The sequence below is a fragment of the Nicrophorus vespilloides genome, unplaced genomic scaffold (genome assembly GCF_001412225.1).
Source record: "Nicrophorus vespilloides isolate i.1.1-1 unplaced genomic scaffold, Nicve_v1.0, whole genome shotgun sequence".
Taxonomy (NCBI): Eukaryota; Metazoa; Arthropoda; class Insecta; order Coleoptera; family Silphidae; genus Nicrophorus; species Nicrophorus vespilloides.
The window spans coordinates 37,067-49,307 of record NW_017099951.1 but is presented as its reverse complement, the minus strand read 5'-3'; the positions used below and the strand labels follow the sequence as shown (position 1 = coordinate 49,307).

General features: G+C 43.6%; 2 protein-coding genes across 3 annotated transcripts; one reads left to right on the top strand and one right to left on the bottom strand.

The window, feature by feature from the left end:
* Nucleotides 1–70: 70 nt before the first annotated feature.
* On the top strand, nt 71–3,212 carry LOC108566286 (39S ribosomal protein L50, mitochondrial). 2 transcript variants are annotated; one of them, XM_017926095.1, is made up of 4 exons: nt 71–243; nt 2,282–2,394; nt 2,652–2,968; nt 3,035–3,212. In XM_017926095.1, the coding sequence occupies exons 1-4, from the start codon at nt 94–96 to the stop codon at nt 3,145–3,147; spliced, it is 693 nt and encodes a 230-aa protein (XP_017781584.1). In that variant the 5' UTR covers nt 71–93; the 3' UTR covers nt 3,148–3,212. The 2 variants fall into 2 exon arrangements, with proteins under 2 accessions (XP_017781584.1, XP_017781585.1); XM_017926096.1 differs by lacking the exon at nt 71–243 and adding an exon at nt 1,735–1,828.
* On the bottom strand, nt 3,158–12,126 carry LOC108566281 (protein KIAA0100). Its single transcript, XM_017926089.1, has 25 exons — nt 11,959–12,126; nt 11,770–11,896; nt 11,504–11,707; nt 11,165–11,443; nt 10,953–11,114; nt 10,665–10,898; nt 10,275–10,602; nt 9,942–10,215; nt 9,736–9,872; nt 9,230–9,676; nt 8,817–9,172; nt 8,457–8,756; nt 8,161–8,404; nt 7,399–7,563; nt 7,140–7,340; nt 6,187–7,085; nt 5,789–6,125; nt 5,519–5,728; nt 5,304–5,467; nt 4,766–5,239; nt 4,467–4,696; nt 4,266–4,413; nt 3,700–4,209; nt 3,525–3,629; nt 3,158–3,460 (listed from the first exon to the last, which is right to left on the bottom strand). The coding sequence occupies exons 1-25, from the start codon at nt 12,015–12,017 to the stop codon at nt 3,407–3,409; spliced, it is 6,648 nt and encodes a 2,215-aa protein (XP_017781578.1). The 5' UTR covers nt 12,018–12,126; the 3' UTR covers nt 3,158–3,406.
* Between the last annotated feature and the right edge of the window lie 115 nt (nt 12,127–12,241).

The window sequence follows — 12,241 nt, the reverse complement described above, 5'->3', positions numbered from 1 at the left end:
GAGATAGAAAGGCGACGTTGGTGTTGGTGTGTGTGTGAACGTATGTATGCGCGCTGCTCGACTGCCGTAAGTCCGCTTACAATATCCGACCGAATGCAGCGACGTACTACAACTCTCTTCTTCTGTTCCTGCCTCTTTCACCTCCGTCGTTGTCTACGTCGTCAATTACTGCTGCTGCTCCTTCGTCTTTCCTTTCTTCTCTACACCTTTTCTGCTGCTGCACTTCTTCTTTCTTGCGCGCGTGTACGTATGTATACATGTGTGAGTGTGTGTGTGTTGTTTTGTGTATACGTGTGTGTGTGTGTATGTATGTGTCGCGGCGACTGCAAAATGGCGGACGTGAAACAACACACAAGCGACGACAGTGCTGCGGGTTCTACACTGACTAGATCCAGCGCTTCCAAACGGTAGAAAGCCGAGGCATTCCCCCGAACGTCGCACGAACCCGGCTACGACGACGCACGACTATCGCTCTCTTCCTCCGTTCGATACGCACGAACGAGAACGGACGTACCTTTTCACCGCCTCCTCCACGATCGCTGCCGCCGCCGCCGCCACCTTCGTCGATTCCACCGCTCCCCTAGATCCTCCTAGAACGGACGACATACGTCCCGCCTCTGTTGCCACATCTGTAACATATTACGCACTTTTTCAAAATATTATTACTTCAACTATAATACACACACACACACACAATCCAGAAAAGGAAACACATCTCTCAACAAGCAGAGACTTGCAGAGTATTTGATTTACTTTTCAAACGTTGGTGATCCACGAAAAGGAAACACTTGCACGCTCGAAAATTGTTACGCAAACAGAGAATAATAGGAACTTATTGGAATTCAAGTGAAACCACAAATATTGACACAACGCGATTCTAATTAGATGCGTATACAGGGTGAGAGGACCCAATATATTTTGCCTATGACATTCCGTATTTACTATAAATCCAATTTGTATCAAAGAAAAGAAAAGTAAAAAACAATAGATTAATTGCAGATGTTTATTTATAACAAATGACAATTGATCAATATTGATAATGCATGTAAATTGTTTCTATGCAAAAATAGTCAAGTTATCTACGATGACAATAGTTATTGTTTTTGTTCGACAATCCTGACAGATAACAACAATTAGTGATGATGAATATTAAACATTCTACACGATGCCGTACTTATCTGCAAGATTAGACACATTTAATATATATATATATATATAAATAAATTATATTAACTGTTTAACTTTAAGGAAAATTGTCTCTCGATGAGAAAACGTTTTGACCTGAAGTATGTACGTGACACAAAACGGAAACGCAACTAACAGTTTCACATTTCAATATATACAACAACGACGACGACGACTTTATATGTCTTTATATCTTGTTGCAGTTTTATTGTTTCAATTCGAAGCTTTCTTTGATCAAATATAAATAAATTCGCAAACTTAAACTCATTTCGTTGTAGATTAGAAAATTTCTGCGTCAATTGATTGGAAATGCGAAGCAGCAAGCATTAATTAAGAGTAGGTTGAAAAAGAAAAAAAGAAGCAGGTTGTAATAAAATAGAAACGATGTAAGAGAGGAATATTATTAATTAATAATATTGTTTATGGTACGGCGATGCGCGACTTTCTCTCTTGCGAGATTTGAATTTTCAAATGTTCGCGGTCTCTGTCTGTCTGTCGCCGCAAACGTCAAATTCGTTTTCATTGACTGAGACGATGAGAAAAGTTGGCAACGCCGCTTTTCACATATGTGTACATGTGAGCAAGAATGGCGGCGATCGTCAGGCATGGGACATCCAAAGGACGTCAACTGCTGAACAACCAAGTAAATATAAACCGAATACAGGATGCGAACGGGTAGAGTTAAGCGTACGGATGGGTTGGGCGAGATTCATATTAGACTTACGCGAACATCGAAGTGGCTGGCTGCGTCGGCGATCGAGCGGGATTCGATGAAACGAATTGGGACTGTGCGGAAATGTTAGACGGTATAATTTAGGGATCACTTTTCTTCTGATGATGATGATGATGGGGAAATGTTGATAGAAAATGATGATTTCCCTTAGCTTTTCATGCGCGAGTAGTTTTGGTGGTTAGCAACCAACTATTCAAACAAATTGGAATCGACCAATCGACGCACAGCAACAGTGTTTCCCGCACTTATTCGAAACTTGTTTACGTTGTGTGTAAACCATGTGCGGCTGCTACTAGTTTTGAATGGAACGAATGTTGTTCGCTAAATGTCTCGATATATTATCTAATAATCGTTTCTTTGCAGGTTGCGGTGGTATTGTTCAACGGTTACGCGACAAAGGCTGAGAAGAAGAAGGGCATCGACAGACGGGTACCACCGAGATTCGAATGGACGGCGCAATCTCTGGCATCCAAAGGGTGTGTACTCGATCTAGAACCCCGTGTGCTAAACTGACATTCTCCGCTCTTTGCTTTCTATCTATCCTCTCTCTCCCTCAATTTCAAACGCATCTCAATTTCAAACGCGCCGCGGCGCCACCGTACCGATAAACGTCAATAATTGTAGGTTATTAAACAACATTTGACAGCTGTCACAGCAAACAAATAAGGAGCGCGCGCGCTATTTTCAATTTATGTAGAAATTAATAATTCATCAATTAATTATGATTCAATAGTTTCCTGAGGTCGCAAAAGGACTACTCTCCACCGGCTGACGTCAACGATAGGCTCTCTGCAATCGCGAAGACTGTCCTCGGTACGAGCGACGGACGTCTCACCGATTTGAACGCAAAATTCGAGTTCCTCAACGCCTGCTTTGGAGAGTTCCAGCACGGTGTACCGAACTCCCTTCTGCACACCATAGAATCCGTCGACGATGTTAAGCAGTTTTACTTGACGCCAATCAGTACGAAAACGCCGCTGGATAAATTCAAGGATGTGGAGTTACCCGCCAATTTACATATACAGCACGACTACGTTCGATACAATCCAGGTAACGTTGATATAATAGTGAATGAATGAATGAAACTGTATGGTTTAATTTGTTTCTTTGTTTTAGAAACGTTTGATGGGAAGACCACTTTCCCAAAGAGCTCAACTCTGGTCACTGGTTTGAAGTACAAGGAAAAGTATGTGGGACACAGGCAGGCGCAGCAGTGGCCTTACAAATAACCTAATCATCTTACTAGTTACATATAATATTGATACCACATAATAAATAGTTTTCATTAAAAGTACAACAACATTCTTCAATCGACCACAAACAATCAATCTAAAAAATATTCAGTATATATATATATATAGTATATACTTACATAAATACAGCTTTGTGAAAGAATGGGTGTTGGGTAGGCAGGCAGATTCGCGAGTAAAAAATCAGTAGAAAAATAGGCGGTGGTGTGGGGATGTGAAAAGCTCACTTGAACCTGTGTCATTTTCCGAATTTAAATACACCTTTCTTGATGCTCTTACTATCTGAAGATGCCTGAAAAACCAACAAACGATTACAGTACATTTATATATACGGTTGCAAATTGGTCATATATTACATGGGAAGCACCGAAAAGCATACGCGCTTTATCTTCTTCCTGAGGGGAGGAACTTTCATCAGAGGAACCAATGTTTCTTTTCAGCTGCAACTTCTGTTTGATCGCCTGCAATACCATATAGATAAGTAAGTGGTGGTGATAAATGTCTTGGAATCAATTATATTAGCGTACAGACCTGCGATAAAATAACTTTCCTGCTGTCAGAACGGATAGCCATGAGCAGATCGAGCCACGTCCACGTAACATTGTGGTACTCCAAGGTCGGAATGACCAGCGAAAAGTCGCGGATATCCTCGAGGTTCTTCTCTTTAGTGCCCTTGTAGCTGAGACGCACCGGCACCTCGGGTATCTTTATGTATATGAACAGTTTGTTCTTTTCGGCTCGTTCTTTCATCTTCTCCACGTCGTCTATGTGCACGTAAAAGCTGGAATCACGATTACGTTTACCCGATCCTCGATTTTTCTTGCCGCGCGGTGCAACCGCCGCCTCTTCGATCTCGTCGCCGGCTCTCTGATCTCCCTCGATGTTATCCGGGTCGCGTTCGGGAAAACAGAATTTCAACATCATGTTGTAGAACTTCTTCGTCAAGCCGATGGTCAACGGAACGACGTTGATCTCGAAATGCTCTTTAACCGATATACCTCCGACCGGCGGTTTTTCCCTGCAGAACACCCTGACAACCCTCTGAAATAGATGTTAATAACTTGAAGAAATGAAGCGATATTTCAGTCGGATGTCACCTTGTGCTCGACCGGCATGTTGCCTTTAATCTCGGTGGGCAGAAGGACCTCTTTGTATATTTGATTGGGAAGGAGATTGGTCATACGAACGTATCCCAATTCCAGGAGATGCTCTACGGAATCATCGCTTTTGGAATTCTTCGTATACCTTCAAAATTATAATTAATAATAATAATCACTAGGAATTAATCGACATTTTACAGGAAATTGCTGAGCACCAGATCGGCGATACCGATTTGTCCGTCTGCTTCCGTCAGACGCCACTGTGCGTGTTTGAAGCAAATCTCGTTCGCTCTCACAATGCTCAGAGGTTTATCGTTTCGGGTGGTCGCCAATCGATTCGTCGCCAAAAGCTGAGACTCTTTGTAGCACGACAGCATCATATCTAGTTTCTCTGCTTGAGTGTTTAATTCAGTTTTGCACTCGTGCACCTTTCAGAAATAAGAGAAAGCGTATCATTAGTTTCAAGAACAATAGTATATGTGCATGTATATAATCACCGAATTTTCTAGCTTCTCAATTTCAGTGACCAGATCGGAGCTGCCCGCATCTTCCACCCGGGCCTTATGCAATAGATACGTCTCCTTCTCTAGCCTGCGCAGTCTGCTGAGCAAAGATCTAACTTTCGTTTGCAGATTTTGTATTGGTTTTCGTTGATCCTCGGCGCTTTGCAGTTGCAGCTGAAAGCGCATCCTGGCCAACTTCTCCAACGCTTCCTTGCGCTGCGAATCGACATAGAGAAGTAGATTATTGACGACGTCGAGGAGCATAGCGTACTGGAGCGAATTTGTGCACACATCTAGATCGTGGTGCATCAACGTGAAGGCATTAACGGCAGTCTGTCGACGATCCCAGAGCCCCACGTCTTCTTGCGGAGGTGGCGGTACTTCACCTACAGCGCCAGGATCGACGCTGATGTCGCCGTAACCGGCGTAGAAGAACTCGCATTTGCAGCGCGACACAATCCTTTGCAACTGTAACATATTCGATCATTTGTACAATGTTTAGACGGCGCTCCACAACTCGAGTAATATTTACTTGAATGGGTCCATCATCGCCGACATTCGGAGCACCTACGGTGTCGCTGACCACAGCCCCAACGGACACTCCGCTTCCAACCATGTGAGGCGCCAACACATCAGGGAAATTTGTTGAAGATTCTTTCTCTTGGATATTATCGACAGTTAACCACATAATATTGTCTGAAATGGAATACATATATAAAAAAATAAATAAGTCATCCAGCTTGTTACCATTGATCGTGTCGTTCTCTCCGGCGCTGACCGTAGCGTAATATTGTAGACATTCTAACGTCCCTACCCAGGTGGTCTTCGATACCAAAGTTCTTTCCTTCCATACGGGTCTATGAATCCTTTGCAGTATTTCCGCTTTGGCCGCACTCAGAATCACGTAACCTTTCGTCTCGCAACCTTTCAGTAGCATTTGAGCATTTACCAGAGTAACTGAAAATGAATAGATTCATGAATTATATGTTTGCATTCATTTGTTTTGTTTGGTATTACTGTTCCAATTTTTGTGCTGCACGTCATCCTCCTGGCAGGCCTGCAGTCCTTGCAAGTGCTGCTGTCTTGTGGCAGATGATAAATCATCGCTAAAGACCACAGCCTTGTTTTCAGCTTCGGCGATCAACTGTTGCAACATGTTCGCCGCATGCCCCGACTGGATCCTGGTGAGAGGGGATGGAGCCTCCTGAACGACAGATTGCGTTTGCAGAGATTGGATTGTGGATGCATTTGGAGGCGTACCAGGTCCTTCCGTGTTCCTCCTCTTCAGGGGCGTCGTATTCGCTTCCTTCCGGAACCCTTTCAATGCCTCCGTGGATAAATTCTTTTTCATTTGCTGTTCATAACAAAAAATATAGCGATCATGATTCAACACCACCATGATGAAAAAGCCTTACCTTATTCTTCATGAAGGTGTCGAATAAGGCCAACGCCACATTCCTGTTGCTCTTCGTCCAGGCGCCTTTCAAATCGTATACGACCAGACGATGCGTGGGCGTGTCCTTGTTGCGATCGCCTAGTTCCCTATTGGGTAATACTGTTTCCCTGCCATAAGAGACCTTAGCAACGCTAAGGCAGTAGCACTTTTCGACCGGCTGTCGTAATGTCATCGGTTCGGTGTCGCATTCGGTGAGGGCGCTCTTTAGCCAGATCTCGGAATCATTTAGTTCAGAGTTCATGTACATTATAGACCATTCCGCTTTGGGTCTGTGCTTCAAGCCGTCGTCGATCGGATTCAGGGAGAGGATATGTTCCGAGCTGGAGCTCACTCTGCCTCCGAGAAGTTCGCAACCTCTTTGCATGGCGAACGACATCCAGTAGCACACCTGGAACTTGTGCAGACCAATCAAGAGATGGATCTTTTTGTAGTGTCTACTCAATTGGATCTTTCTGGGACGAATGTTGTTGAAGATGCGACCGCGTCGCGTCGGCCTCGTGACCCCCGACAGGATAAGCTTCAAGTTCTCGAACCATCTCAACGTGGACCCGTACAAGGAGAGCATGGGACTCTCTACGTTGCTGGGTACCTGGACCGGTCTCGTTTCGAGCGTGAGGCTAAGATTCACGTTCTGAGAGCGGAAAGCCCGGAAGGAATCGTGCACTTGGTTGCTCGAATACTCGGGTATTTTATCGGGCGCGCATTGGATAACGTTGTGATGATCGTTCGGATCCCCGAGACACACCCACTGGATGTTCACGATCAACTTTATGTTGGGCAGTTGCATCAGATGGCAGTCGTCGTACTTTGAGGCTGTTCTTACGAATATACCGAAATCACCTTTGAAGACAAACTTTGCTGAAAAAAAATAAATAGGTAAAACCAATTTACCATAATAATGGATAATAATACCATTTGTCCAATCCATGATAACGTGACTCCAAGTTAATTCCATTTCTTCGGTTGTGTTGTAAGGATCCAGCGAAGCGTGCAGAAGTACCGTGAGCTGTTGCACCTCCATCGTCAGACGGCCGTGAAAAAGCATTCTCATTTTATCCCAAAAGGGAAGCGGAGGCGACGGGTCTCTAGAAGGTGCCGAAATGTTTTCGAAACCTGAAATTGTAAGCCCAAATCGTATCTTCATCCGTTTAAAACTCTAAAATCCACTTACTTAAATTGCATTGTGCGATCACTGGCTCCCAGCAAGGGCCAAAGGCGTAACTGAACGATTCAATCTCGCAGTTAAAGTCGTGGTAGAATTTCAAGGGCAGCAGAGAGCGTTCGATGGTCGGCGTTTCGAATTGATCATCCAGTTCGACAACAACATCACGTTTCGCTGACATAAACACGAGAGAGGAAGTAAATTAATGAGCAAACAATAACAGCATCCACATTAAACGTAAATTATTAGATTCTATCATATTTTTCTACCTCGACGGTAGATATACACACGTCGAGGTCGTAAGGCGATAACCATCTGTAAATGTCGATATACATATAGAGGCGCAAACACAGCAAATATCAACCAGTAATAATATAAAAGAATAACCACCACTGAAACCATGAGGAACTTGCTAGTGTTTGCTGTAATTTGGTCTGCCACGGCCACGATCTTCACGTTTTGCCACTGTCAACCTATTTGCAATCGCGTAAGGCATTTTACATTACATTACTTCGCGGATTTATTTCTCAAATGTATACACGACGTTTGCAGGAAAAGAGAGGAGCGATGCCTGATCCCTCCGAATTGTTAGACGGTCTCATTTCCTTGGTTCTTGATACCATGCAAACCTTCACGGATATTACGGACACCATCAGCGAGAACATTCCATTTTTTGGATAAAATTGATATTTGAAATATTTTTTAGCATTCCACATGAATATTGATATAAACTGATATAACGAATAAAGTATAATATTAAACAGAATTTACCTCGTCTGGGTGCGCTTTGTTCTGCTCCAACCAATTGTCCGCAGATGTACCAATGTCTGATGAGCATGAGCGGTTGTAGAAAGTCGCGCAACTGAAACTTCCATTCCTCGCATCTCATGGATACGGCCCTGCACCAGAGTATTGAGAACTCGATTCCTTCCTCAGGCCACGGACTTTCTGGGTCTATCCTCTGCATCGCATTGACTACGTTCTCTGTACCGTGGATCGATGGATCTGCCAACACCTGTGGTAATATTACATATAGTGTACATATCAACTATATCAGTTTTTTTTACCATAATTTCAACGTTGGTCATGCTCCAAGCAAAGAGACGGGTGCGAGGTGGTGATGTGAGGAGAAGCTGTTTCGATCTCTGAATGTAAATCTCTGCGTTCTTTTGCTTCAGGTTTGCATACAACTCTTCGACTTTCCCCGCTGGCAAATGGAGATGTTTCTTAGTGAGTTCATCCACTTTATCTGCCAATTTCTTCTTGCGCTTCAAACTCTCGTTGTATTCATCCTCCAGCAATTCGAAATTATCACGGAGTTTTACCTCGAACGGATCGTCCGATAACTCAAACAAAAACTCTTTGACCTGAACAACAATTATGTAACATTAATAAATATATTCGATGCTAAATGATATATACATTACATTGATCAGCAAATCTCCGGGAAGGGGACTGTCTTTGGTGAAGGGAACTTTCTGCTTGCCGTGCACGATTTTCAGCCACTTGAAGATGGAAACGAACTCGTTCTGGATCGCGTCGGAGAAGTTTAGATCGTACGGGAAAATTGCCTTAAACGAATCAATGTTGACACCCCAGGTCCGATTCCACGGCAGCTCGAAGCTTTCGTTTTCCATGCGCTCGCTCACTATATCTTCGTCGGCGTTGATAGGCCGCACCTGTATGCCCTGCAGTGTAAAGACTTCGGCATCGTCGATGGAAATAACCGTACCCGTGTTCGTTAAAGCCATTTCCATTGGGGCCTTTACCAATAACAAATTTTCTAAAAAATAATAATAATAATTAATAGTTGTTAAATGAAATTTCACTAATTCCTTACGTAATTCAATTTTGGCGTTGTGCCTCTGGGAAATGTGTATGTGAAATGAAAGAAGTCCGCAGATGTTCACGCTGAATGTCCTCTTCTCTTTTGAAGGCATCTCGTGTTGTTGCTTTTGTTGGGTGGTTGCGATCCTTGAGCCGAAACTCTCGACGAGGACGAGCGAGAATTCCTTTATGTCTCTAAACAGGAAGAGCAGTTTCAGATGGATCGGAGTTGACCAGTAAACCACGATCCGTTCCAGCAGTTGCACACTGATAGCGACATCATCTTCGATGATTGCCGACTTAACAAACACCTTGTAGGTGGGTATTTCATCGCATCGGACGCAATTGTAGAACGTATTTCTTTTCAGGACGCTCAACACCTTGAAATTGTTTAAATGCACCTTGGAGCATTTGCGTCTCTTTTCCAATGAGATCTCGTCCAATCTTACGACCAAATATTCTGCGAAATTAAACTAACACAATAAACATCTGAAGACCTTCCTATATCCGTTCCAATACCTTTCGTTTGAGTTAAGAGGAACCCGTTGAAATTGTGCAGGGTCAATTTTACATTCAAATTTTTAAGATTGTGTTCCTCTGATCTTTGGACACGCTTCTTCGTCGCTCCCGGATTGATTCGATACTGTTTCAGACATCTAAAAAAGATGGTTGAGGGTGTCACTTTTGCAATTGCGCAATTCTAACGAAAATTTCCGTAAACTCACTGTATCACCATGATCATGTAGGAAACTAGATATTTGGACCACTCCAACTGCAATGTATCCAACAGACTCTCGATCTTAGTTTCGTTCTTGTCGTGAGTTCCAAATTTGATTAGTGCCATGTCGAGGTAGAGAGGGGTGTCCCAAATGTGTGACTTGATGGAACCCCGCGTCCACTCGTCGTTGAAGCTCCACCACAAACACTCCATGAGCACCTCCATCTGCCAATGCCTATTGCCTAGCAGCAACCTAGGCAAGTACTTGCTGTATGAACTAGCTGCAAACACATATTGAATTGATCAATAGGGGATAGATGTATTAGTAATTGGGAATTACCGCGCTTATCCTTGAACTGATTCAAAATCAACTTTACTAGATTGAAGCCGACCACGGAGTTGTATCCGCTGTTGAGTTTGATGGTGAAAGAAATTCCGATGAATTCCGCGCATCCATTCACTGCGTATATGGAGGCCAGTCGTTCCAGCACGGACCGTCCTCCAGCGGCAGCAACCACCATAACCTGTTCCTCCGAGACTTCCGCAACCATCGACGTCCCTTTGTTCTGCAGGAAATTCATGGAAATCCACTTGTGGATGCTCTTATGATCGTACGTCAGGCGGAGCGTGTTCATGCAGATATACAGATCCACCACGTTCGAGTCGAACTGGCAAAACCAATTAAATATCAGTATGTATTCTTGTACACTCGCAATTACTTATGACAAACCTTAGCGTCCAATTTGAACTGTGACATGTAAAGCAGCTGCTTGCGATTGTTGTGCAGATGCAGCGTGTCCAGCTTGAAGGAAAAGAACAGATTGGGCAGATGGAGATCGCCCACTTGGGATACGCTGTTGAACCTGAAGTTGATCTGTAAGCTCTTGAGGGACGATCGAAATTCCGTGCGACTGTTCTCGCGCATTCCACGCAGCTTCGTTTCTTGGATCCTGATCAGAAAACTCTAAAAACAATCATTGTTGGTCAAAAAAAAAATAAATAACGTGCGTGTTGTTACTTTCGGGACGACAGGAGCCAGCCTCAGCATCAAATCGTTATCGTTGCAATCGGAAACGTGGGTAACGCGAGGACTGCACTCTTTGCTCTGCTTCCTCTGGAAGAGCGTATAGAAATCGTCGCTGATCATGGCGCTCGTTTGAGACATGATGATACTTAATTTCTGAAAAAAGAAGATTATTCTATGCAAACTAAACATTTTTCAAGGATTACTTCAAACGAAAGAGGTCCTTGCGCGACGAGCGTCGCCTCCAAACTGATGGCGAAGCTCAGCTCACCCAAACAAGTCTCATAGTTACTCTTCTTGTTGTCAGAGTGCCTCAACACTCTGGCAGAGGCCTCAGACATATTGACGTTCACCAATAACGTCCTGGAATTCTGCACGATGCTCCCATCCAGATGCAATTCACTGGCTGTTGCATGCAGCAACCATCCAGGGCTCTCGGAATGAAGCAGATTTGCAGATATGTTGTACACATGAATTGCCATAAACTGCAAAATATATATATGTTTACTTAGACATGAGGAAAAGAATGAAAAATGAGAATTTACCTGAGCAAAGGTTGTGATGAATCGCGGAATTTTCTTGTTCCTAAAATCCATCGGATTGCCCCTACTCTGTGCCACTGGAACAATCTGCTCCTGCTGATGAGTTCCCACATCCTTATTGATACGAACATCCTTGACAACAAGTGTTACAAGCTTCGTCACTTCTGAGTTGAAGAAGCTGCTGTTGATGCTGATCTCCTCTATGTGCTACACAACAAGTAAATAAACAAATGCCGTAACCATTGACAACACTGGGTAAGCCTACTTACAATGGTGAATCCGTTCTTGCAGAGATTCACGTCGCAAAGTTTGAAATAGGGAAGGCCGATGCGGCCGATCCGAAGATCCACGTTGTACTTCCTCTCGAACGTCCAGGCGATAATTTTTGGTAACACCCTTTAAGTTAGTAATTTATGTAATTTCTATTGCACTTAAGTGCATATATAATTATACTGTACCATGATATGGTGCAGTAGATCACGGCGATGACTACCACGGTCACTAGGAATGCGCTCATTTTAATTTGACGAAACCTCTCCGACACATCTTCACCAGGTTTGTTTTCGATTTGGAATCCAATTCGCGACAGTTGTCAAAGGTTCGGTCTGCGGTCAGCTGGCCAGCTCGAGCCACAGGTGGGCAACCCATCTATCATCAGTTCTATCATTCGAATTGGAAAACCAACGAAACTTTGCAACAAAAGTGAACTTAATTTGATTTACTTACAATATTCGATCTTTC